Genomic DNA, 27,984 nt, shown 5'->3' on the forward strand with positions numbered 1-27,984 from the left:
ATAACAAATGAACATAGAGGTATATTTTACAACATGCATCTGTTCATTTCAGAAGCTGAAGCAGATGCTCTTAAAATACTGCTGCATATATACACAAGTTCATACAAATGACACATCATCCAGAGAACAGCATACCTGTCATATCTGCAAATTGATCAAGTTCTGTGGCTGCTTGCATTCCCAGAGTAATAGTGTGGATGATGTATCCACCTGCTACCACATCCGAAAAACAGCTATTTATGGTCTTGTCTTCTCCAGCTGTCACCAGCACAATTTCCGAACCATGTGCATTATTGTCACCCAGGTTTTGAAACACCTGGATATAGGCAATAGGAACCAAAAAAGGAAGCAATAGTCAACCTTGCATACCTGAAAAACATTACTGCTATTACACAAAAGGTTTTTGGAACTAAGTTAAAACAAGTGCAAAGAAAATAGGGACCCTGGGACGAGAGGTGCCCAACTGATTTACGCTTTCAAAGTCTACACTTCACAAAATCACAGACTTTACAACAGCGAACCAGCAAATTGCAATGCACAAAAGGCATTCTGTGCATCAAAAATATGTTTCATACTTACAAATTACATTTTGTGACTGATCGTGAATCAGAAGGTGGAGGGGCATGAAAGGGGAGTGTCCTCCTTTTATTCTCTTTGCAATGTATCAATGCTTTGCGACCACAACTGTAGTCACCAATCACTGACCATCAATCAATCAATTCTATATTTGGTTTTTAAAAAGCAAATCAAAAAAAGTTAATATACTGTAACATCACATTCATTAAAACAGTTCATCTTAAGCCATAGTCACTCAGAAGAAAGGACAGTGGTCAGGATCAAATAAGTATTTTCCTAATTCTCCCAGCATGTTGAACAAAACTGACTACTGCTGAGCAAATAGTAACAGAGTGTGATTCATGTAAAAATACAAGTGCAGGTCTGCACTCAGTGGCAGACGGTAATTTTACCAGGGAAGGGTGCGGAGTTTGGGGTGGCATGCATACACATCACTCACACCCTTGCATTCACACATGCACTCAAACGTATTCACAACAATTACTAACAAATACACATACATTAATACATACATGCACGCACCAACAATTTAAAAAAAACATAAAACTCACCTTACATGCAGATCTACAATAGGAAAGCCTTGGAGGTCCCAGGAGGTATGGGACTACCGCCTTCCGTCAATGAGGGAAGTCAGCAGTCCCAAGCCTCAGAGGTCCCAGGAGGGTTGGGACTACTGCCTTCCCTCATTGACTGACCTTAGATCAGCCAATGAGGGAAGCCAGTAGTCCCAAGCCTTAGAGGTCCGAGGAGGGTTGGGACTGCTGCCTTCCCTCATTGGGTGACCTTAGATCAGCCAATGGTCCCAACCTCATTACAGAGTGGGATGGGTTCAGTGAGACTGCTGATCCCACCCCACACTATGACGAGGTGTCACTGATTGACCCTGAGCTCTGTGCACTTCAGGGCCTAAAACTGAAACACCCACATCTGAGGCAATGGGTAAAGCTACTTTGCATGAGGGAGAGGGCCTCGAGGCACATTAGCCCGGCCAAGGAGGTCACGTCCAAGGGCTGTTAAATCCTCAGTCTGGTAAGTACAGCTCAGGCAGCCAGGAGCATGCACATTTTGCGCATGTCCAGCTCCAGGCTGCTTGACCTGAAAAGGTAGACTGTTCGCCAGGCTGACCTTTGTTCAGCCTGACACACACTCTTCTTTCTGAGAATAGGGTGGGGGGTGCGGCCCCTCAGCCTCTATGGACATGTGACTGCTGTCTGCACTATCATTCTAATTTAGCAAAAGCAGTCTCAGGTATTGTTTTGTTAGAGCCATATAATATTTAAAAAAAAACATAAAATGTAAGCTGGCCAGAGCAGAGGAACGATCATAGGCGCAAATTAAAAAAAATAGACCACTAGCCAATTTTCAGAAAATCAACTGAAAAATCAACAGGGTTTAAATGGAAACGTGTAAGCAAAAGTCTGTGATGTGGGTTTATGACCACCTCGAGGTAAGGTTGTATGGCATCTCTTATTAATAACAAAGAGTGTGTTCTAAATGCACCTTTTTATATCTTCATCTAAGCCCATTAATTATCGCTGACTTGGTTAAATAAGGTCTTCATTTGACCTTTTAGAGAGAGCAGTATTCAACTCGGGCTCCATAAAGAACACTGGTTTGCCAAGAATCCCACACAATGTTTGATATGTCCAACCCACAGGAAATGAATGGCATAATCGAGTAATAGGCAATCATGTAATACACCCCAATAGAGGAAAGCCTCTGGTTTGGACCATATCGAATGGCACAAGAGAAAAGGGTGTCGTTAAATCATGTCAGATTACTGATTCACAACGTGGAAGCTGTCTGTGAATCACCGTGGTGGGCATCAGGAGGAGCAGGCCAACCTGGCAGGGAAGTGTAAATATGGCAGCCAGGGTGCTGCTGTAGTGGAGAGGCAGTGTCCAGTGTAGTAATGCAAAATGATGGGCCCTCCCTGCAGAATGTGATGAGGGGCCAGAGACTCCCATATCTTACAGATATTCATTGACCTTGGGCTGAATGGGTAACCACTTGAAGGGTTAGGAGCCCCCCTGCACCACAGGGACTGCAAGGGCTTGTATTACATCCTTCGAGGTGTCTTCACCATCGTAGTTGATTCACTTCACCACAGGACTATTTATGAGCCTCTAAATATCAGATACTAAGTCATTTTTATGACAATACTTTGCATATCAACATCATTAGTACCTACTAAGAAATTGTTGAAGTAAAACCTTTTTTTCAGTAAGTAACCTTTAGCTGTTCATACAAAGAAATGCCTACTCTTGGGTACACCATCATCATCATGGTACTTTATTTCGTTCATGTGACCATTAAAATACAAGTGCAAATTAATACATTATATACATAAGAAATAGCAATCATAATTGATACACAGTCCCATTGTTTGATAAAACATCAAGTTACTCTATTATAAAATCCTCTGTTGGGGCAGTAGAACTATAAGCAACACAAACCTCAAGAAAGACCTAAAACTAGGCTAAAAAGGGCCCAACACTCTTGGGTACACATTCACAGATCTCCATGTTGATTTACAGACACATTAAAATAAACAAAAGAATGGATTAATCCTGAAAATGAAATCATTCACATTTTCCCAACAAGAGTCAACGCTGTCATAAACCAAATGTGGCATGCATGAGAACTGAGCCTAAGTGTTCCACAAAAGTGTTCCCTAAACGATATTGCTCTCAGTAAAGAAAGAATGCCTAAGAGGTACAAAGAGACTACTAACTGAAAGTAGCGGGCAATGTTAACAAAAAAGGTAACAGAGCAATGTTAACATTAAAAGTAAGAGATTCCCAACAGTTATCCTGCACTTGGAAAAATAAGTTATTAAGAAACAAATACTATTACACATTAGAATTACAAAAAAAAGACTGTCTTGCCTGAGGAATACCTGAGTAATTTCAATTTAGCCTCTTCCCAAATCACTACTCACATTTTAATCATTTATAATGTCTATTACAGAAGTGACATGTTTTTTTCTATCCTGCTACTAATTAATGATCTTAAAAAAGCTAATAATGATAGAAATAGGAGAGAACTGGTGGTCCTTGGACACTTTACTGCTTAAATCATGACTATGTATGACTAGGCCTCGGTGGAGTTCGCAGAGTTTTACTCCGCAGAACTCCACGTAGTGCTAGAAAAACTCCACAAAGTTCCACCAGCGGCGGAGTCTGTTAAGTTGCACTGCTCATACCAAACCTAAATATAACATCATTTTAAGCTTTGTTTTTATCAGTACAATTCCAGCCAGGCCCTTTCCCCAACCCCATGCAGGTGTTCAACATTCCACAGCTCATGGCTGGAGGCCATGCTCTGCCTGGGGTTGGCACAGGGCCTGGCCTGTGGTGGCCAATCACTGTGCCAAGTCCCCTGAGGGTGACCAACCCCCATCTGCACATGGCCACAGCAATGCTTGACGTAGGGTTGGCTGCTAGGCCTAGCCTGCAGCATGCTCTGAAAACAATGCCCCATTAGTAACAACTCTATTAGACCTCCACCACAATTTTTAAATTAACAAATAAAATGTAATCTGTACCCCAATATTCGTGCGGTACTGCAGCTCAAGCAAGTACAGTACAGAAAGACTGCACACGCTTCTTTATGAGAAGCGTGTAAAGGTATGAGAACCATGTAAAGTCTTATAGTTCCAATCTTCAAATCTCCTGAGGTATCCAGCGGTACCCCGTGGGACCAGTGACACAATTGTTTTAAAAAATTTGGGCCCAGTTTGGTCCATTTGGGTCTCCCCCAGAAGTGACATGTGGGTCAGGGTACCCCTACCCTGCCCCATTCTATCCCAATTGTTATCAAACTCAGGGCACATCTCTGAGTCCTGAAATGGCAGCAACAACATTTCTCTCTATCTTTCAGCCAGCCAATGAGATTTCTCAGTCCAGCAGTACCAGTACTGCTCCCGCTGGACCAAAGGGGGCGATGAGAAAAATGCCTTCATGGTCAAAGAGAATGCTCAATTTTTTTATTCTGTGGTACCATGTAAGTACTGCGGTATTCCTGTGGGACCAAATGTCAATATATTGCTAACATTTAAATGCTAATTTCTTGAAAAAGGCTGAATGGATTAACACCAAATAACAACAAGCATTGGCATAGCCAATAGGTCTCGCCTTTGGGACCTTATAAGTGTTTGGCCATACAAAAATTGATGTTGTTGCGCCAAGGATAGTGTGCTGCTTAACCCCTTCGCCGCTGGGGTAATTCTCCCACTGCGCGGGGGGAGGGCTGCGGTGCCGCGGTGCTTGTGACAAGCCCAGCTCGTCATTAGGCACAGTGGAGCTTTGCTCATGACAAGCTGGGCTCGTCACGACTCCGCCCACTGATTGATTCTCCCACACAGGCGGGGAATCATATACGCGTGGGAGTGCCGCAGCCGTTATGAAGAGCCCAGCTCATCATGAGCACAGCTCCACTGTGCCTCATGACGAACTGGGCTCGTCATAAGCATGGAAGGGGTTAACTAAATACTTATAAGGTCCCAAAAGCGAGACCTATTGGCTATGCCAATGCTTGTTTATAAAGCTTTTACCAGTTAGAAAAAGACCCGCATAATACCTACAGAGAGGACACTTTACTCTTTTTAGCCATTCCTCTGGCCCTGCCCCACTGACTCGATATCAGGTGTTCCTCCTTCTCCCCCATTTATGTCTTTAATCAGTTTCCATTCATTTTGTATTTTTTTCATTTTGACTACTCAGATGGCTGAGCTCTGTATTCTCCATATGCAGAGGTTTTTTAAGTTTTTCTTTGTAACTCTCTGGTCATAGGTTTGGCCAGATGTGGATTGGGTACTCGATGAGCCATAGGTGCTGTAACACACTCAAAGGCCCACAAGGCGAAAACGAATATGGGGTAGCTTGAGAAACCTTTCCGAACTGACACTCAACAAATAACCACTGGATTGACCTCTAACCTTATGTTCCAGATTAGAGTGGCACTAGCCATAAAGCGCTTCACTGTCTCCTCAGGGGTGGTTAGTTCTATATAAATTTACTTACAATACAATATCACCCAGAAGTTAGGGCTGGGGTTTTTCTTTCTGGAATTGAAAAAAGTCTGATTTTAATGTAGCTGTCCCCTGTTTGTACTGGCGTGGAGGGGCTTAAAATATCAGATGAAATGAGATCAGAGTTATTTGTAAACTGCACAGCTTCTTCAAAAATACCACCAGCTTTCACTTAAGTACTGTTCCTCCTTTTGTAAGCCGTGATGCCATCTTTGCCATTTCAGAGACACACACATACCCCTCTTCAGAATATTTCCTTCCGGTCCATCGGCGGCTCAGGGCACTGGTGCAGAAGTATATTCCTCTGCCCTTCTGGCATTCTTTGTTGCATCAGATGCCCGTGCCCCCGTTCTTTTGATTTTTTCCCGAGCCTACTCCAGATGACTCTCAGTGCTGCTCGCTATTCTGCTAGGATCTTCCCGGAAGGAATCTGTGCCTTTTTACGACATTAATGGCTGCTCTGCTTCACAGAATGCCACGTTTCGAGCTCGCTGTGACACGATCTGTCAATGTCAAATTAAATCTAAAGCCCTGCCAACTGCCGGAATGCAGCAGCCTGGGAGAGCCGCGCGCTGCCTGTCAACGCTCTCCACGTTTTAAAGTCGGCCTTTGCAATGGGTGATGTGCAGTGGGAGGCACGCACCTAGTTGGGACTACAGTCAAAAAATTGCGTCCATCAAAGATGGCAGCTAGTGACCTGCTGAGGCATCCCTCCCGTCTGAAGAACTGGGAAAGAAAGCACCAGTTCTTCAACCCCACATTGCCTATCTTAAAAGACCACAAATAATTATATATCTGTGCAACACTGATGACCTGTGTTTCCGGATCAGTGCATTATGTAGAGTTATAAAAATACAGTGGTAGAAGTGCATTAAAAAACGTATGGGAATTGTGATCCTGGGTCCACTGGGGTCGGGTCAGCACGCATGAGGGGAGGGATTAAAGGCACGACTAAACAAGCACGCCTCGCACGGCAGAAGGGGGAGGCGTGCACGTGCCTCATGTGGCAGCAGGGTGGAGGAGGGGGGCCTGCACAATTCACTTGTGGGAGTAATAATTGCTGCCATTTGGCTGCGTGCTCTCCCGCAAGTGAATCTCCTGACATGCACGCGTTGCCATTGAAGGCAATGGAACATGCTTGGTTGAAAAGCCCTACCAATCCCAAAAGGTATTTTTGCCTTCGCAGCGCATGTGCGCTGCGTAGGTGAGAGATAAAAAGCACAATTTCTGAGAAAATATCTAGCTTTCTCCCAAATTGGGTAAAATTCTGTTCAGCCATTCTATGCATCACTTCCTAAGATTCCTATGGGAATTAACACAGGAAAAAGATGTTATGTGACCATGCCCTGTTTGACGGATCCCTGGTACTTTACAGGAAGTAGCATGGATGATTTTGTTTTGTGGACCATCTCATGAAGATTCATCAAGCGGCACCAAAGCCATTAGCAGGTAAAAAAACCTCATCTCATGTTTTTTACCCAAACCTGGTTAAGAGAGAGCACTAACCCTGATTTATTGTTGGCGCTACCAGAGGGTATAAGATCTCCTCTGCCAACTGGCCTGATAATAGGCTGGGGGGTGGGCTGGCTATTACCCTGCGAGATAACTGGGAGATCTCCTATAAGAAATTAGATAATGTGCGGCTGATTGAGGCAATGTCTTTCAGCATTAAAATCTCCCCGTGTTCTCTATAACGGGAATTCTGGTTTATAGAGACCCGAACTCTGGGTCTGCCCACCTACCAAAGCTCTGTGACTTCATTGGTGACTTATCTCTGTGACATACAAACTTTGCTGACCTTGGTGACTTTACCGTCCATATGGACATTGATACCTGCTCTTTGGCATCACAGGTGGCTGACACTCTCAAGGGATACAATTTAATCCAAAAGGTATTGGTCCCTACTCATTCGGCTGGTCACACGCAGGATCTTATTTTTACGAATGATCCAACACTGAGAGTAGAGTTCCCCGTCACTCTAACCTGGTCCGGCCATCAGCTTGTTCCTTTTAGTTTATCCTGCACCCTCCAGAATAAAATTTTCAGACCAGTGTATCAAGAAAAAAGAAACGGGAGGAAGGTCACTGTTGAGTCCTTGTGCCCCGTTCTTTATAATGCCCCTCTTCAGCTCTCGGGTGAGTCTAGTAATGATGCTGTTATGTTTAATGGCTGGGTCAATGCAGCCCTGGATACTATTGTACCTATTAAAACCATGAAGATGGCCAGCAATAAGCCTTCTGTCCCTTGGTTTTCTTCAGAACTCCATGTGGAGAAAAGCTCATGTAAGAGGCTTGAACGGGCCTGGCAGAAATCCTACTGTCCAGAGGCCAAAGATAGCTGTAGGGCAGCTCTAAAAAAATGTCCATGAGCTGAAAATGTCATACTATTAGGCACTACTTTGCCAACCGAAATAAATTTGCTGATAACTCTTCGAAGGAAGTTTTTAAGATTGTGCAGGGCTTTATGAAACTGCAAGCGATGAAGATTACCATTGATCCCTCGGCCACACTATGTAACGATCTATCTAACTTTTTGCAGGAGAAGATTCACACTATTTACTCCTCCTTTTCTGCTCCAGGGCCCTCGACCATGTCCTCATGGCCCTCAGTTCACGATAGAGTTTGGGACAAAATTGCCTTTTTAGTCCAGAGGCTTTCCTTTTGGATTTAAATAGGGTTAAGTCTGGTTCTCCTCTCGATCCCTGCCCAGCGAGTTTTTTAAGATGCTGGCTTCTGTTTAACCCTTGCCTATACCTGATTCGGAATGCCTCTCTGGAAAGAGGTTGCTATCCCTCCATCCCTCCATCTCGAAAAAGGCTTATCTCCTGCCAATCCTTAAAAAAGAGGATGCGGACCCGGCAGTACTTAAGTATTTTGGGCCAATCTCGCTCCTGCCAGCCCCCGCAATAATCTTAGAAAAAGAAGTTCAGAGACAGTTATCTAACTATCTGGAAGTAAACAACTTTCTCCATGGCTCACAATCTGGATTTAGATCCGGTTATAGTACCGATACTGCCTTGCTAGAAGTGGCAAAAACTATACGTGAATCTTGAGTGGCTGTGCTATGTTGGTGCTGTTGGACTTGTCCACAACTTTTGGCACTGTATCCCACCAGACACTGCTGGAGAGACTGGCGTTTTTAGGAGTTACGGGTACCACCATAGCTTGGTTCCGTTCTTTTCTCAAATCCCAGTCTCAGCAAGTATATCTCCGCCCTCATGTGTCCACCACGAGTCCTCTAGTGTGTGGAGTCCCGCAGGGATCAGCGTTGAGCCCTACATTGTTTAACATCTATCTTTCCCCCAATGTATCGCTAGTTGAGCATGGTGGGGTAAGAGTGGTCTAATACGCTGCTGACACCCAGTTTGTGTTTTCCTTTAAAGATCATGCTGAGGCATAATTTGATAGTTTCAAGCACTGTTTGAACAATATCTCATCTTGGATGATGGACAGTTGCCTGAAATTAAATGTGGACAAAACGGAAGTACTGTTTTTTAATCAGCCTTCTCCTCCACGCTCCTATATCTGGTGGCCATCAGAGTTAAACCCTCCACCCATCCCAGTCACCGTGGTTAGAAATATTGGCTTTAAGTTTGATTCCAATCTCTCAGGCAAAGCTCAAATTGGTCAAGTCTCCGCTTCTTGTTTCTGCTATCTTTTGCCTATGGACTGCCGGGAGACGGTGGCTCGTGCACTGATTACATCCCAGATCAACTACGCTACTAGCATGTATCTGGGTCTTCCTGTCTACTTGAATAAAAAACAGCAAACTATTCAGAACGCTGCTGCTAGGCTCATTAGGAATGTGCCGCTCTGCCATCCTATCTCTCCCCATTTGCGCAGCCTACATTGGCTCCCAGTCAAAAGAAGAATAGAATTCAAGGCTCTGACCTTGGCCTTTAAAGCGTCCATAGACAAGAGCTCTGGATATCTGAAGCAGAGACTGCGGAAGTATCACCAGACCAGGGCCTTACAATCCAATCATCAGGAACTGATCCAGATTCCCCGTTTCCGCAAAGTTAGGCTAGGTGGGTGAGCTTTTTCAGTGAAAACAGCCTCCATATTGAATTCCTTGCCAACCCATCTTCATAAAGCTGAGTCATAAATCAAGTTCAGGAGGGCTCTGAAAACCTGGCTATTTGATCTTCCGTAGCGGTACTTTTTTCGCTTCCCTTCCTGACCTGTCGTATCTGCACTTGCGACGGGACATCATCGTGGGTGGTAGCCACGCGCTCTACAAATGCAATGGAATGGGAATTATTAGCTTTTTTAAGATCATTATTTAATTTAAGTAGCTTGAGTAGAAAAAACATTCACTTCTTAGGTTTATTGTAGACATTATAAATTATTAAAATGTGAACAGTGATTTGGGAAGAGGCTAAATTGAAATTACTCAGTTATTCCTCAGGCAAGATAGTCTTTTTTGGTAATTCTACGAACTAGCACAAAACACTGTATTTCCCATCAGGTCAGGTTCCTGCACATGCCTGTACGTTGGCAGAAAATGTTTGTGCAAGTTTCATTTCTGGCAATGTATTAAAGGGTTTCTGATATGATAAGAGAAGCGACACAATGTTTAAAGAAAGATGTTGTCGAAATTACGATGGCTGTCCAAGGAGTCTCAGCACCCACTACCTTCCAGCTTTCATTTTGCTTCCCAATTATCTTGTATACTTAAACTTGATATTCCAAAATGCACTAGCTTGAGTCATGAACAAACTTGACAAACAATTGTCCCACACAGATGAAAGACTTCTGCAACATTACTGTATGGTGCTAAAAGGCATCACATTGGGCGCAATACATTTGGGTACATCCAGTGGCTGTATAATTATGATGTATCTAGTTCTTTCACTATTTGATTTTAGTCAAGGCAATGTACCTCATTTAAATGAAAACTCTTTTCAACTTATTTCACTTCAATGTCATTAATTCAAATGTGACATGTGTTCCTCTGCAAAGAGACTCTCTGTTAAGTCTCATAAATTCCTGATGAAATTGGTACCATCACATCACCAACACTGTCATCGAAATACCTTCACATTTTCAAAATCTTTATATTGATAGGGTAAAACCAAGACTGTCATGCCCTTGACGTGGCTAATCTACTATACTAAATCTCGCATTAGCAATTGAGCGCTAGAGCAGTGTTGAGGTCCTGCTAGTCTAGGTTTGGGGATGTCAATGTGAAGGTTTTACAATGTGAAGCCATGACAATGTCACTGTTGTCGAAGTCAAAGGGTACCCCATTGTATCTCTCACTCAGTTCATTAGACCATTGGACTTCTACCATTGAGCATTTTATAAATATTAATGACTAGCACTGGAGGTTCCGGTGAAAGAACACAATGACATACCTCACCTGCAGTGCTGACAACAGTCCTTTGCAGATCCTTGATCCTCCATTGGCCGTGGTTGGCAGATGTGAAACCAGTTGCTTCCGTCTTCTTTCATTGCTTAGAAGAGTTAGTGGCGCCCGGATCTCAGCCTCGTCACCAAATGTGACAATACCAACACGAACGCCCAGGGGAATAATCTGAAGCAGAAATATCCCCGCGGCCTGGCGCATTCTGATTATACGGTTTCCCTGAGTAAATAAACATAAACAGTGCAATGTAACATATAAGGGTGGACTAGAAAAATAAAGCATTAATAATAATAATAACAATAATAATAATCATTTTTTATCGTAATAATAATAATATTAACACTAATAATAACAATAAATGTACAATAGTAGTCGTAGTATTAGTCTTATTATTTAATTTGTTTTACGGTTATTTGATCATTTTTACTTGCTATTACAAAAAAACGAACTCTAATTTTCTTATCCCAGACTATTTGTGACATTTAGAATAACCCGTTATATGAAAATGACATTGTTAATATATTCTAGGATGTTATTATGGTTGTGCTGTAAGGTCACAATACCTCTTGTTATAGTCAGCAGACAGTTGAAAGAAGTAGTTTATTGAACAGAAGAGCAACTACATTTTAAATAAAGTAATGGATAAAAATAAAAGATTCAGCTGTTCCGTCTGATTTGCGTTTCCCTAAAAGTTCATCACTGCTGGCTGACATGGAGACAATTATAGCAGTCTGTTATTATTATTATTTTATTTTTATTTATTATGATGATGATAACGATGAGGATGATGATTGTTATTAGTAATGTTCGTTTTATCATATTGTAGCAGTAATGTTAATTTTTGCACCAAAAAATAAGAGCAATATGTAACTACTTTTAGCTGTAGAATGTGTGAATAAAAGTGAAACTTTGGAGAACCGTTATACATATGAAGAATACTAAGCGATGTACGTTGATGAACAACGTCATTTTCTTTGTTTACATTTGCACTTTGAGTGTTTTAAGTCTCTGATTGCTTAGCAGTAAAAGCAACCAACGCTTCGTATTTCATTTTAAGTAAAACACCAGCACTCTAAAATACAAGAATAACACACAATTAAGAGGATATGTCTTTACCAGGTTCATGTGTCCTGAGACATCAAGCACAAGGCAGATCACTGGCTCTCTGGTCTGCAGAACTGCAAAGGAAGGAGGCGGAGGAAGATGTGTGCCGCTCATGGGAGCAGTCATTTGGCAATCTTTTGATCCCTTGATGACTTCCCACGTGCTTTGGTAGTTGCACCTTTTGTTCTGCATGTGTGGAGCTTCCTGGTCATGAGTGCTTTCGTTACAAAAGTCAACCACCTGAAAAATCAAAGAAAAGATTTACAGAACACAATGATCGATCAGGCGTTTCGAGTATCTTTCTGTTGGAATCTATACATTGATTTTGAGCATGCCTTCCTCGACATGGCGGACTGTCTTTCCAGATCATGGGCAAGTGTAGTTTTGGTATGCATGACTTCTGTGTTTTGCTATGATGTTGGTGAAATGAACTACAATGCTGGCACACCTTTCATCCTGGAACAAAATCGACCATCCTTTCGAGAATAATGTACAGAGTTATAGATGGGTAACATGGCTTCTCTTCCCTGACACAAATGTGAAAAAACCCTACCTGCCATCATTGCCCAACTTCCACCACCTACCCTGCCTTACATCCCCCTCCTACAGCTATACTTTCTGCTTTCAATCAAAGCAGACAAGCAGTGCTGCACTTACAGATCTTAAAAGCCCAGGCAGCTGGGTCTGTAGGGCCTTTATGAAGTAGCAACAGTGTGTAATGTGTTTCGTTATCAACTGTTACTACGTCATAGGAGTGAGTAACCAGATTTATAATCTGGTGTAAACGATAGAGGCTTCCAGTGGAACCCATGCATGAGATATGACATTTTAGATTAGGGACAGTGAATTACGGGGATGTTCTTCATTGGGGGGGTTCTGAGGGACATTAAATAGACAACAAGAGCAAACAGCGTCACTCAGAACGAGGTTAAAAACATCCCTGTTTATTTCCTTTTTGCCTATCTATAGTTTTATGTTATGTATCGCCTCCAAAACCATCTGTCCTTACTTTTCAACTGCTATGTAGTGGCAGAGGTGTAGAGGGGGAACTATACATGATATTGCCTCTGTCATATATCCCTGTTCCAAAAGTCAAAAAACCTTGTTTGCCATCCTTGACCAACCCCCACCACCTTACCTACTTTCCTTCCCCGTCCTACAGCTTTCATTCAAATCAGACAAGCAGAGCTGAGCTGACAGGCTCCCAGAGAGCAAAGTAGCAACAGTGGGGATCGAGTTTAGTTATCAACTGTTATTGCATAATAGCAGCGAGATACAAGACTTAAAAACTGAAATAAATGTTAGAGGCTCTCTATAACAGCCGTTCATAACATATAGAATCATAGATGGGTAATAGTGAATAAAGGGGATGTTTGTCACCAAGGACCTGAGCAAAATTAACTAGACAATGAGAGCACAGCTCAATTTCTGTATGTCACACAGAACCCCAAGTAGAAAAACATCCAAATAATTCGGTTTTTGCCCATCTACATTTTAACGTTATGCGTGTCCCCAATATCATCTGCTCCCTATTTCAACTGCTACTCAGGGCAGATGAGCAATGGGTACCCATACATAACATCACATCTCCACCCTGACCCCAAAGTAAAAAATAAATACCTTACCTGCCATTCTGAACCAGCCCCTACCATGTTCCCACTTTTCTTCCCTCTCCTGCAGCTGAGCCTTCTGCTTTCAGTCAAAGCATACCAGCAACGCTGCACTAACAGGCTCTCAAAGCGCTCCATAAGCATGACGTGGAAGGCCTTAATGGTGTAGCAACAGTTGGTAATGAATTTTGTTACCAAATGTTGCTACATCAAAGCAGTGAGCTACCAGAATTATAGTTGGGGAGCAGTGAATTGTGGGGATGTTTTTGACCAAGGGGTTATGAGTGACATCAAATAGACAGCAAGAACGAAGCTTGAGTAGCCTACGATGTCACTCAGAACCCCAAGGTAAAAAATATCCCAGCAATTCACTCGCTTCTTAAATACACTACACCCTGCCCTCTGTGCTTTCCAGGACATATTTATTAAAAAGGAAAGCATGGCAAAACATTTTTTTTTTCAAGGTTAAAATGGCAGTTAAAAACTGCACACACTGGGTGCAGTGCCTGTCCTGAGACACGTTTGAAAGGGCTACTTAAGTGGGTGGCACAATCAGTGCTGCAGGCCCACTGATACCATTTAATTTACAGGGCCTGAGTACAAGTATTACCACTTTATTAGCGAGTTATACATACATTAAATATGCCAATTGGGTGTAAGCCAAAGTTACCATATTTTAAGCAGTGAGCACATGCACTTTAGCATTGGTTAGCAGTGGTAAAGTCTGCAGAGACCTAAGGCCAGCAAAATGAGTTCAGCAAAAATGGAGGAGGAAGGCAAATTGTTTTGGGGAAAATCACCCTAAGGCTGACAGGTCTAACAATTAGATACAATCCTAATAAAGCACATCAAAGAGCTCCATGCATACTGAAAGGTATATGTTTGGAGGGGGTTGCGAGGTTCCATGTCAAAGATGTGTTGTGCAGCTAAAGTGATACATCGGTTCTGAGATGCAACAAGGCTGTGATGCGAGGTCCTGCATCATCGTAGAGAAACCCAATAACAAGTGCTTCAAGGATGCATCACGCAGTTGGGGTTCGATGAGTTGGGTCTGGGGATCTGCAAGGCTGCTTGCGGAGTCCAATGCCATCCTCGAGTATGTCATCAAAGAGGAATGCGAGGGCCTGCACTGAGGATGTCTCACACAGCAGTGGTTCCGATGAGGCGACGGACTGTGATGCCATGCAGGTCTTTGTGACAGAGGAGAAACGCTGCAGCAGTGGTGATGCATTAGTTCTGCTCGGGTTGTGCTGGACAGCAGATGAGATTTGTTGGTTCCACTGGATCCGGGAAACTCTTCGGGGTAGCTGGCCGCCCTACACGTTTTAAAATAATAATAATACTCCACAGAGGCTTGCAGAGCACCAAAGTTCCCTTTCCAAGGGTCCAGTCCTAATTGGCAGCATTCCACGAAGTAGACGGCAAGCAGGAGAATGATTGCCGAGTGCTTATGGAAATATGAGTGAGTCATCGCGTTTGAAATGTTGAATTCCACCATAAGCAAAGACGCGCAGGTAACTAATGCCTCTGTTTGTGTTGATGTTTAATTTTGCAACAGGGAAGTCTTTTAAGCGTAATTGAGTGCAGTCGAATTGACAGCGTTCCATATAGTAGACAGAAAGCAGGAAGAATGATTGCTAAGCGCATATGGAAATACGAGTGAGTTACCACATTTGAAACTTCGAATTCCACCGTAAGCGTACAATAAAGATGCGCAAATAGCTAACACCTCTGTTCGTGCTCATGTTTAATCTTGCGGCTAACTAACTCGGAAGCTACAACCGCTCCAGAAAATAACCAACTTTACGAATTCTCTCAAAACTTTCAGTTGGCAATAGCAACCCAAACTCGAAAGTAAGTCTTACATTGTATACAAAAGAAATGATTCAAGGGCTTGTTGCCATATTTTCATAAAGACAAAATTTTTCTTTTCACACCCGAATAAAACTCAAGTGTTCGCTGGCAGGAGAAACAATAAAGACGCCACTAAAGTCCCTTTAGAACAACTTGTGCTAAATTAATGGAGCTTTCCTGCAAGTAAGTGGACCCTGTCACAACCTTATTCAGCACTAAATAGACATAATATATGACTGTAGCCGGTAGTGAGTGAGTGTCCTTGTTCTTCCAGAAAAATATACCCACGATCTTTCCTATAACTTTGAAGGTTGTTTCAAGTTCTAAACGAGGTACATATAATTCAGTTTTTTCTTAACAGTGAATATAGAGAAGTGAGGTGTGGGGCAATGGTTCGTTAAACAAATACTTTTTTCCATTGGTTTTACAGAATCCAGTCACAGCCCTGAAGAGAATCCCTCGAAATAAATTGGGATTCGAAACGCGTTGGCATATTTTACCATCAGGGGAAGAGTCTCAATAGAAATCTGTGTAGCAACAGAGGGTAATAATTTACTTAAAGTGTAAACCTACTGTTGCTTGAAATGTCTTTACCCCCCTTGGTTGGTAACCTCAGTTTGCTTTTTGTGAAAATTGTTTTCGTGGGTTACCTGCTGCTTGTTTTTTGACAGGAAAAATTCCAATTGATTGTTATTTGTGTTTATTGTTTCAATTGTGTATGGATGTTATGTAAATTGAGAAGTGTATTTGTTACCTGTCTTGTGAATTCATAATATGAAATGAAAACGAAATGAAAGAAAATGAGTAATTAAATGAAATAGACCATCTTACTTGTAAGTTTGGTCGGAGTCTGCTTAAATTGTTGGCAGCCTAACAAATTGTCAGCTAGATTTTTTTGAACTTTCTAAAAGTGGCATTTTCAAATTTATAACTCAAAATCCAACTTTACTAAGAGAGGATTTTCATTGCATTTCCAAAGACACCAAACATAAAGTGGTTTTGTGGTAACATTTAGAATTTACGACCTATTAAATGTAACAAGATAATTCCAATGTTATTCTATGGGAGACGTAGACCTTACTGTGGTGAAACATGTACTTAAGAGTTTTTCACTACCAGGACATGTATAACTTAAAAGTATATGTCATGCTTCTTAAATACACTACACCCTGCCCTCTGTGCTATCCAGGACATATTTATTAAAAAGGAAAGCATGGCAAAAGTTTTTTTTTTTCAAGGTTAAAATGGCAGTTTAAAACTGCACACACGGGGTGCAGTGCCAGTCCTGAGACACGTTTGAAAGGGCTACTTAAGTGGGTGGCACAATCAGTGCTGCAAGCCCACTGATACCATTTAATTTACAGGCCCTGAGTACAAGTATTACCACTTTATTAGGGAGTTATACATACATTAAATATGCCAATTGAGTGTAAGCCAAAGTTACCATGTTTTAAGCAGTGAGCACATGCACTTTAGCATTGGGTTTTTTTTTTTGTGTTTTTTTTTGCAGAGTTTTATATAGCGCGAACTAGAACCGAACCGAATCAGTTATCAGAGCGCTTTACATAGCACCAGAGCTTTTTTTTTTTTTGGCAGAGTTTTATATAGCGCGAACTAGAACCGAACCGAATCAGTTATCAGAGCGCTTTACATAGCACCAGTTACGTTACATGAGGACACACTTTCATTTTAGGCACGGGAGATTAAGTGATTTGCCCAGAATCACTGTGGTTAGCAGTGGTAAAGTCTGCAGAGACGTAAGGCCAGCAATATGAGTTCACCAAAAATGGAGGAGGAAGGCAAAATGTTTTGGGGAAAATCACCCTAAGGCTGACAGGTCTAACAATAAGATACAATCCTAATAAAGCACATCAAAGAGCTCCATGCATACCGAAAGGTATATGTGTGAATGTTAAGTTTTGTTTACCCCAGACTTTCATTCTCCTAATGGTGCTAAAAAAGGTTTTTTTTTTCAGTAGAAATAAATTCTCATTACTAAATCAATCTCATCCACTGTGTTGTGTTTCGAATCTTATGTTTGTGCTTCTCCGGACCAATCAAATATACTGCCCACTAGTACGGATGACATGTGACTCCTACACCTTTTAATGCAGTTTGTCATATGTAACATTCCCCATACACTGATTTACACACGTACAGGTTTGGACTGGCCTGTTAGGAAATGAGGCAGTGTCTGATGGGCTGGGGTGAGAGGTCAGTGTATGGGCCAGTTTTGTAGCAGCTGTGGGCCGGTTTTATGGCCAGGTGGGTGATTTTTCTGATATTACCACTATTTTAGCTATCTTCTGTGCTAATGGGTTCCACTTTTAAGTTGTTGACTGGGCCTATTTAATGTCCCAGTCCGAACCTGCACACGTACGATTTATTGTTTCTGTATAATGTGAGTGTTATGTAAAAGGCACCTACACTGGTTTGAGTAGCAATATAAAAACAAGCATTGGAAATGCAATAGGTCTCGGATTTATTTGAGTTAGAGCTAATGGCATTGTGAATGGCAATGTCTTTCAGCCATGTTTTATGGAGTGTATGCATGTGGTGTGTAGTGGAATTATGTGGGTTGGATTGGAATTGTAGCAATGGTGGCAGGCTGCACTTTACATGAACATGTTTAAAAGTAAAGTGCACCATACTGCGATTGCTACAATAGTTATTTGTGGATGTGTTAACAATTGATGTGTGCACTGATGGCTTGTGGTGTGTGTGTCTGTAGAAATTGTGCACTGATGGCTGGTGGTGTGTGTGCCTGGTGGAAGCATGCACTGCCGGCTGGTGGTGTGTGCCTGTTGGAAGCGTGCACTCACGGCTGGTGTTGTGTGTGCCTGGTGAAAGTGTGCACTGATGGCCAGGTGTGTGTGTGTGTTTGGTGAAAGCGTGCACTGACGTCTTGTGGTGTGTGCCTGGTGGAAGCCTGCACTGACGGCTGGTGGTGTTTGTGCCCGGTGAAAGCGTGCACTGACGGTGTGGTTGTGTGTGTGTGGTGGTGTGTGTGGTTGTGTGTGTGGTTGCGTGTGTGGTGGTGAGTGTGTGGTGGTGAGTGTGTGGTGGTGAGTGTGTGGGGGTGAATGTGTGGTGTTGTGTGTGTGGTGGTGTGTGTGTGTGGTGTGTGTGTGTGGTGTGTGTGTGTGTGGTGTTGTGTGTGTGGTGTGTGTGTGGTGTGTGTGTGGTGTGTGTGTGGTGTTATGTGCGTGGTGTTATGTGTGTGGTGTTACGAGTGATGTGGTGGTGCCCCAAGTGTTGTGATGTGGTGGTGTCCCCGAGTGATGTTGTGGTGCCCCCGAGTGATGTGGTGGTGTTCCTGAGTGATGTAGTGGTGTCCCTGAGTGATGTGGTGGTGTCCCTGAGTGATGTGATGGTGTCCCTGAGTAATGTGTTGGTGCCCCTGAGTGATGTGGTAGTGTCCGTGAGTGATGTGGTGGTGTGCCCGAGTGATGTGGTGCTGTCCCCGAGTGATGTGGTGGTGTCCCCGAGTGATGTGGTGGTGTCCCCGAGTGACATGGTGGTGCCCCTTGAGTAATGTGGTGGTGCCCCTGAGTGATGTGGTGGTGCCCCTTGAGTAATGTGGTGTTGCCCCTTGAGTAATGTGGTGGTGCCCCTTGAGTGATGTGGTGGTGCCCCTGAGTGATGTGGTGGTGTCCCTGAGTGACGTGGTGGTGTTCCTGAGTGATGGAGGGTGGAGTTGGAGGGTGGAGTTGGAGGGGTGAGTTGGAGGGGTGAGTTGGAGGGTGGAGTTGGAGGGTGGAGTTGGAGGGTGGAGTTGGAGGGTGGAGTTGGAGGGGTGAGTTGGAGGGTGGAGTTGGAGGGTGGAGATGGAGGATGCAGTTGGAGGGTGGAGTTGGAGGATGCAGTTGGAGGGTGGAGTTGGAGGTTGAGGGTGGAGTGCACCATACTGCGATTGCTACAATAGTTAATTGTGGATGTGTTACCAATTGATGTGTGCACTGATGGCTTGTGGTGTGTGTGTCTGTAGAAATTGTGCACTGATGGCTGGTGGTGTGTGTGCCTGGTGGAAGCATGCACTGCCGGCTGGTGGTGTGTGCCTGTTGGAAGCGTGCACTCACGGCTGGTGTTGTGTGTGCCTGGTGAAAGTGTGCACTGATGGCTGGGTGTGTGTGTGTGTTTGGTGAAAGCGTGCACTGACGTCTTGTGGTGTGTGCCTGGTGGAAGCCTGCACTGACGGCTGATGGTGTTTGTGCCCGGTGAAAGCGTGCACTGACGGCTGGTGGTGTTTGTGCCCGGTGAAAGCGTGCACTGACGGTGTGGTTGTGTGTGTGTGGTGGTGTGTGTGGTTGTGTGTGGTTGCGTGTGTGTTAGTGAGTGTGTGGTGGTGAGTGTGTGGTGGTGAGTGTGTGGGGGTGAATGTGTGGTGTTGTGTGTGTGGTGGTGTGTGTGTGTGGTGTGTGTGTGTGTGGTGTTGTGTGTGTGTGTGGTGTGTGTGTGTGGTGTGTGTGTGGTGTTATGTGTGTGCTGTTATGTGTGTGGTGTTACGAGTGATGTGGTGGTGCCCCAAGTGTTGTGATGTGGTGGTGTCCCCGAGTGATGTTGTGGTGCCCCCGAGTGATGTGGTGGTGTTCCTGAGTGATGTGGTGGTGTTCCTGAGTGATGTAGTGGTGTCCCTGAGTGATGTGGTGATGTCCCTGAGTGATGTGATGGTGTCCCTGAGTAATGTGTTGGTGCCCCTGAGTGATGTGGTGGTGTCCGTGAGTGATGTGGTGGTGTTCCAGAGTGATGTGGTGCTGTCCCCGAGTGATGTGGTGGTGTCCCCGAGTGATGTGGTGGTGTCCCCGAGTGACATGGTGGTGCCCCTTGAGTAATGTGGTGGTGCCCCTGAGTGATGTGGTGGTGCCCCTTGAGTAATGTGGTGTTGCCCCTTGAGTAATGTGGTGGTGCCCCTTGAGTGATGTGGTGGTGCCCCTGAGTGATGTGGTGGTGTCCCTGAGTGACGTGGTGGTGTTCCTGAGTGATGGAGAGTGGAGTTGGAGGGTGGAGTTGGAGGGGGGAGTTGGAGGGGTGAGTTGGAGGGTGGAGTTGGAGGGTGGAGTTGGAGGGTGGAGTTGGAGGGTGGAGTTGGAGGGGTGAGTTGGAGGGTGGAGTTGGAGGGTGGAGATGGAGGATGCAGTTGGAGGGTGGAGTTGGAGGATGCAGTTGGAGGGTGGAGTTGGAGGTTGAGGGTGGAGTTAGAGGGTGGAGTTGGAGGGTGGAGTTGGAGGGTGGAGTAGGAAGGTGGAGTTGGAGTTGGAGGGTGGAGTTGGAGGCTGGAGTTGGAGGGGTGAGTTGGAGGGTGGTGAGTGTGTGGTGGTGAGTGTGTGGTGGTGAGTGTGTGGGGGTGAATGTGTGGTGTTGTGTGTGTGGTGGTGTGTGTGTGTGTGGTGTGTGTGTGTGGTGTTGTGTGTGTGGTGTGTGTGTGGTGTGTGTGTGGTGTGTGTGTGGTGTTATGTGTGTGGTGTTATGTGTGTGGTGTTACGAGTGATGTGGTGGTGCCCCAAGTGTTGTGATGTGGTGGTGTCCCCGAGTGATGTTGTGGTGCCCCCGAGTGATGTGGTGGTGTTACTGAGTGATGTGGTGGTGTTCCTGAGTGATGTAGTGGTGTCCCTGAGTGATGTGGTGGTGTCCCTGAGTGATGTGATGGTGTCCCTGAGTAATGTGTTGGTGCCCCTGAGTGATGTGGTGGTGTCCGTGAGTGATGTGGTGGTGTTCCCGAGTGATGTGGTGCTGTCCCCGAGTGATGTGGTGGTGTCCCCGAGTGATGTGGTGGTGTCCCCGAGTGACATGGTGGTGCCCCTTGAGTAATGTGGTGGTGCCCCTGAGTGATGTGGTGGTGCCCCTTGAGTAATGTGGTGTTGCCCCTTGAGTAATGTGGTGGTGCCCCTTGAGTGATGTGGTGGTGCCCCTGAGTGATGTGGTGGTGTCCCTGAGTGACGTGGTGGTGTTCCTGAGTGATGGAGGGTGGTGTTGGAGGGTGGAGTTGGAGGCTGGAGTTGGAGGGGCGAGTTGGAGGGTGGAGTTGGAGGGTGGAGTTGGAGGGTGGAGTTGGAGGGTGCAGTTGGAGGGTGGAGTTGGATGTTGATGGTTTAGTTCGAGGGTGGATTTGGAGGGTGGAGTTGGAGGGTGGGGTGGAGTTGGAGGGTGGAGGTGGAGGGTGGAGTTGGAGGGTGGGGTGGAGTTGGAGGGTGTAGTTGGAGGGTGGAGTTGGAGGGTGGAGTTGGAGTTGGAGGGTGGAGTTGGACGGTGGAGTTAGAGGGTGGAGTTGGAGGGTGGAGTTGCAGTTTGAGGGTGGAGTTAGAGTTGGAGGGCGGATTTGGAGGGTGGAGTTGGAGGGTGGAGTTGGAGGGTGGAGTTGGAGGGCGGAGTTGGAGGTCGGAGATGGAGGGTGGAGTTGGAGGGTGGAGTTGGAGGGTGGAGTTGGAGGGTGGAGTTGGAGGGTGAAGTTTGAGGGTGGAGTTGGAGTTGGAGGGTGGAGTTGGAGGGTGGAGTTTGAGGGTGGAGTTGGAGGGTGGAGTTGGAGTCTGGAGTTGGAGGGTGGAATTGGAGGGTGGAGTTGGAGGGTGGAGTTGGAGAGTGGAGTTGGAGAGTGGAGTTGGAGGGTAGAGTTGGAGGTGGAGTTGGAGGGTGAAGTTGGAGTTGCAGGGTGGAGTTGGAGTTGGAGGGTGGAGTTGGAGGGTGGATTTGGAGGGTGGACTTGGAGGGTGGACTTGGAGTGTGGAGTTGGAGGGTGGAGTTGGAGGGTGGAGTTGGAGGGTGGAGTTGGAGGGTGGAGTTAGAGTGTGGAGTTGGAGGGTGGAGTTGGAGGGTGAAGTTGGAGTTGGAGGGTGGATATGGAGGGTGGAATTGGAGGGTGGAGTTGGAGTTGGAGGGTGGAGCTGGAGGTTGGAGTTGGAGGGTGGAGTTAGAGTTAGAGGGTGGAGCTGGAGGTTGGAGTTGGAGGGTGGAGTTAGAGTTGGAGGGTGGAGTTGGAGTTGGAGGGTGGAGTTGTAGTTGGAGTTGGAGGGTGGAGTTGGTGGTTGGAGTCGGAGTTGGGAGTGGAGTTGGAGGGTGGAGTTGGAGGGTGGAATTGGAGGGTGGAGTTGGAGTTGGAGAGTGGAGTTGGAGGGTGGAGTTGAAGTTGGAGGGTGGAGCTGTAGGTTGGAGTTGGAGGGTGGAGTTGGAGGGTGGAGTTGGAGTTGGAGTTGGAGGGTGAAGTTGGAGTTGGAGGGTGGAGTTGGAGGGTGGAGTTGGAGGGTGGATTTGGAGGGTGGACTTGGAGGGTGGACTTGGAGCGCAGGGACTGACTGCCATCCACGCAGCTGAACAGAGAAATGCAGGTAATGACTGACAGCCAAACAGTCCAATAGAGAAACGCAGCAACAGCCACACCACCCAGCAATGAAGTGCAGGGACTGACAGCCACATTGTCCAGAAGAGAAGTGCCAATATCGTAAGCCACACAGCCCAGTAAAGATTCAGTGCAGATACAGAGTGGGCCACAGAGCACAGGAGTGAAGTGCATGAAACAACAGCCACAGAAAATAAGGTACTAAGGGCCAGATGTAGGTAATTCCGATTTACCGACTCTTAAATACCGACTCATACCGAATCGGTATTTAAGAGTCGGTAAATTGGAAGAAGGCAGATGTAGGTAAAAAATTACCGATTCTGTAATCGGTATTTCCCATTGAATCCTATGGGCCTTGAAGCCCATAGGAATCAATGTGAAATACCGATTCGGTATATACAGAATCGGTAAATACTGAATCCTGCAAGGGTGCAGGGGGTGTCCCTTTGACACCCTCTAGCACCCCAAGTACAGGCATGTGTGACATGTGGCACACATACATGCCCTAAGGGCATGTCTGTGTGTCACATTGCACAGGTGTGCATGCACAGATGTGCATGCACACCTGAATTCGGTATTTTACCACCCAATAGTATTGGGTGGTAAAATACCGACTCTTAAGGGCCTGTGGCACTCTTAGGAGTGTCAGCTACATATGGATTTACAGAATCGATATATTTACCGATTCGGTAAAATACCGAAGTGGTAAATTTACCGAATCGGTAAATATACCGATTCTGTGAATTCAGACCCACCTACATCTCAAAAGTCAAATACCGGTCGGTAACGGCCGAAATCGGAGAAAGAGTGACCCTTTTATGAGGACTTTCAGTAAGTTGTTGCAACCGTTATCAGACAACGGCTCTGGGTGCGGGAAACTGAGAAACAGCATGTACACTCGATGATGCTGCAAGACAACTTTGTCTCCCAGCTGTCAAACAGCATAAACTGAAAGACAAAAACATTAAGGCAGCACCATGAAGATTACCTATGACCATACATTAGTAATTTCTAGAGGATATAAACGAGCTTGAATTAACTTTCTACAGAAAGGAAAACATTAACACACATACAATGGAAATAATATAATCATCAAGAGGCTTTAAAAATTAACCTGACTCTATTCCACTCCAGTCTAAAAATAAGATTAGCATCCAGTACTGTCGAAGACAACAACAAAGGCACATAAACAGGCATTGATTCTGCAGACTATTGTAAATGGGAACAAAAAAATTATGTTTCGAGGTATTCAGGGTATGACAGCGCAGTTTCATTCACCACATTTTATCAGTATTAAATCATTATCGTCATTCCAAATTAGGTGGTAGGAGAAATCAAAACTAGTCCCTGGAAGTCTGAAATGCCAACATCTAGCTGCTGGCTTTGTCAATGTCCTTCTTGGCAGAAAACATATTTTCGTCACTTTGAATCTTGTGCAAGTCGCGTTTCTTTTATACTTACGGAAGCTAAGGCTTGCATGTACATTATAGATGCTGTAGCATGTTGGGTTTTATCTATCAGAAATGCACATCCCTTTTTTAAAAGATCTTCCTGGTTGCTTCTTCTGCAGTTCCCTTCAGTGCAAGAGCTTCCGTCACACACAAATGCTCCTCTGAGGTCAGATGAACATCTAGAACCATAAACATTAGGATATGTCTATTTTATTAAAAACAAAAGGTATTCACAACAGAAAATATATACGAAAATACTTCCTTTACACTCAGCAGTCAAAGTGCTCTTTGACTGTTGTCCTTATCTCCTTGTGTTCTCAGACCCATCGCTCCCCCCACTTGGTAACTTTCACAATGTTGAGTGTTTCCTTTGTGCTTTTTTATGGGCAACATGAAACATTGTAAGAGATTGTGATCAAGCACAAATGCAGACCGGGCAGCAAATCATTTGTGAATGTTCAAGCTTTCGAAAATGAGATAAAACAACAAGCACACACACTGTTTACGATAAGTAAATATGTGTGAAATGCCATTATTTTCAATGGCAGTGGTATAGCACCTTCCCAAACCAAACAGGCGGACAACAACCTTCTGAAAAGAAATACAATGATATGAACTTTTGACAAAAGTAAGAGTGTGCGTGTGCGTGTTTGTGTCCATATGTTGCAGTCCTCCTTCCAGGTGCAAGCCTCAGCTAGTGGTTGACAGTTATGTGGTCACACAAGGCAAAGTCCAGATGGGCACATGTGCGGTTAGCACCACGGCAAGCAATCAGTACTTTGGCTTTGCTTGGGGAGAGCAACTTGCTTGTCAGAGCAGAGTAGTTTGCCTGGAACCCTGGTTAACAGAGTACCCTAGAGAAGGCACCACAATTTCACAGGATACCTCTTCATAAGCAGCAGGGACAGCACACTGTTGGGTGAGTCAGTGCCATGGCCATACTGACTAAAACATCTGGGCTCTCAACGGGTGACGCATAGCAATGTCAATCTTTTTTCTATCGGCAGGGCAATTGGTCACAATTAGGCAAGTGCCACAGCTGTGATGATGATGGTGGGAACCACTTGAGCACGTTTCAGAAGTGCAGTAGTTCCTCCACTGGTTTCAGTGACTGGATCCCAGTTGAGCACAAAGCTGCCTTGCTTGTTACAAATCTCTGGCAGATAGACACTAGCACCGCGTAAGCCTCTTGTGTCCGCGCCAGCACTCTGCAGCTCCTGCAGAGTCAGCTTGCTCCTTCCCTTTTGCTCAGCTGGGGCTCCTCAGGTGTTTCCTGGGCCAGACAGATACTTTCTCTAAATCAAAGTCCAGGTGATATCCCCTAACCTCTGGGAACCAATCTGGCAGGCAATTTCCATTAGACAATGCTCAGTACTCTGAGTACTCAGTGGAGCGTGATCTTCTTGGTCAGAGAGAACTTGAATCTGGAGCAACAAGTTGGTCAACAGGTCACACTTCTAACCAAGTGTGGCAGACTGGGGATGTGAGTTCACTATCAGTACCAGTTTGGGCAAGTTCTCCTTTTTATGTTTCCTTCTCAAACCTTTGTTTAGAGTGAGGCTCATCATAACAGAGTTGTCTTCAGGCTGGAGCACCTGCAAAGGAGGCACATAGAGGTGATAGCACTCTTAACCTGACTATCAACAGTCATATATAATAGTGATCAGAAAGAGAGACAAAAGGCTTACTCTTTGTTAAAATCTTGCTCACAATGTGGCAACAGAAACTGCAGTTCCACCATTAACCCATACTATCCACCAAATGGTGGTGTCTGAAAGCCTATTCAGAAGCCCTCTGTGCGAAAGGGACCTAATTGAATTTCTGAGTGCAAGACAAGGTTCCTCTTTTCCCACTTCAGTGTCTAGGTTCCCTCCCTCGACTCTTGGGAATGTCTGAAATACATTTCAGCTGTCTAGTAAAGCAATCTAAACTCCATCTTGTGAAACTGCAGGCCTGTGGCACTCTTTCACGCACAGACACTCATGGAGTGTGTAACACACCTTTTGCAAAAACACATATTCTTCCATGGTATCAGTATCTTGGCACTAGGATTACATGTCCAACAACATGAGCACAAATGTATGTGAGTGGGCTAGCAGCCTCACACTGTCTTGATGCAGGTGAAAAGGACTGCTCATTCTAAGGCCTCATTAGAACAAGCATTTACAATGCAATGGTCTCGGCATTCTTAAAGTTAGAGCTATTGGTATTGCTCATGACATTATTTGTTTTTTTGTTTTTAAAACATAAATAAATGGCAATGTCATTTACAATGCCAATAGCAGGGCAGGAGAGCAAGCACAACGAACGAGGGGGCAGGACAGCAAGCACAACCAACTAGGGGGCAGGAGAGCAAGCACAAGCAACGAGGGGGCAGGAGAGCCAGCACAAGCAACGAGGAGGGCAGGAGAGCAAGCACAACCAACGAGGGGGGGCAGGGAGGGGGGCAGGAGAGCAAGCACAAGCAACGAAGGGGCAGGACAGCAAGCACAAGCAACGAGGGGGCAGGACAGCAAGCACAAGCAACGAGGGGGCAGGACAACAAGCACAAGCAATGAGGGGGCAGGACAGCAAGCACAAGCAACGAGGGGGCAGGACAGCAAGCACGAGGTGGCAGGAGAGCAAGCACAACCAACGAGGGGGGCAGAAGAGCAAGCACAAGCAACGAGGGGGAGGGGAAGGACAGCAAGCACAAGCAACGAGGGGGGCAGGACAGCAAGCACAAGCAATTAGGGGGGCAGGACAGCAAGCACAAGCAACGAGGGGGGCAGGACAGCAAGCACAAGCAACGAGGGGGGGGGGGGAGAGAGTGCTGTGCATGTGGGTTACAGAGGAGAGAGTTTTCCTCCAGCTTCTTGGTGTTCTCTTCAGCCAAATGGCTGATTTTAGCTAGCCTTCCTTTCAAAGCTGCAGATATGAGCCACCAGCTTCATTCCTGTGAATCACGTCCCAGTCAAACAGCAAAAGTTAGTCTCATCTGTGACGTATCTTCAGTTACCCACCCAGCACAGGAGACGATGAGAAGACAGGAAGTGATCAGCCGACCGGAAGCCCCTTACAGCCAAAGAGCTAGTAACCTGGAAGTCACTTGTCTGTTACTTGCCCATCAGAGGTCAGACAAAAATGAAAATCATTTCACCATTAGGGTGGACGGATCACTTCCTTGTGTCCATTCGGTACCCACTGCCAGAGACCCCTTCCACTCCTTCGGTGAGACGGGTCCCTAGGCGGCACTGGACTAAACTCAGGCTGGATGACTTGCATCGTATCCTAGAGGAAGAGCCGTTAGGCCCTTTTGGCAACGTGGAAATGGGGTACGATCAGTTTTGTAGGTGGATCTCCAGGGCGCTGGACTCTCTGATCCCCATCACTTCGAGCAAATTGAGCTCTAGAGAGTCGAGTCCCTGGTACGATAGTGCCTTACGTGCTTTGAAGGGTACATGTAGACGGGCGGAAAGAGCATGGCGGAAGTCATATGAGGCCGATAAGAAAGCCGCATATGTCGCTTCCATCAGGCTCTACCATCGAGCCATCTGCAAAGCTCCCGCGGCGTTCTATGCCTTGGAATTCCGCAACAGTTCGAACCCGTCGAAGACTATCTTTAAAGCCGTTAAAGATCTTCTGGCAAAAAGGACTTCTTCCTTGGCAGCCGGTTCCATC

General features: G+C 45.3%; 1 protein-coding gene across 2 annotated transcripts in view; it reads right to left on the reverse strand.

The window, feature by feature from the left end:
- LOC144755927 (calcium-activated chloride channel regulator 1-like) overlaps positions 1-27,984 on the reverse strand; it is a 368,989-nt gene that overhangs the window by 220,245 nt on the left and 120,760 nt on the right. For both annotated transcript variants that reach the window (XM_078645342.1, XM_078645333.1), the window contains 4 exons: positions 24,335-24,503; positions 12,092-12,319; positions 10,970-11,194; positions 136-316 (listed from right to left, as the gene is read on the reverse strand). In XM_078645342.1, coding sequence (XP_078501468.1) covers positions 136-316; positions 10,970-11,194; positions 12,092-12,319; positions 24,335-24,503 — 803 coding nt within the window. The remainder of the gene's footprint in view (positions 1-135; positions 317-10,969; positions 11,195-12,091; positions 12,320-24,334; positions 24,504-27,984) is intronic.

This window comes from Lissotriton helveticus, chromosome 1_1, assembly GCF_964261635.1.
Source record: "Lissotriton helveticus chromosome 1_1, aLisHel1.1, whole genome shotgun sequence".
NCBI classification, from domain to species: domain Eukaryota; kingdom Metazoa; phylum Chordata; class Amphibia; order Caudata; family Salamandridae; genus Lissotriton; species Lissotriton helveticus.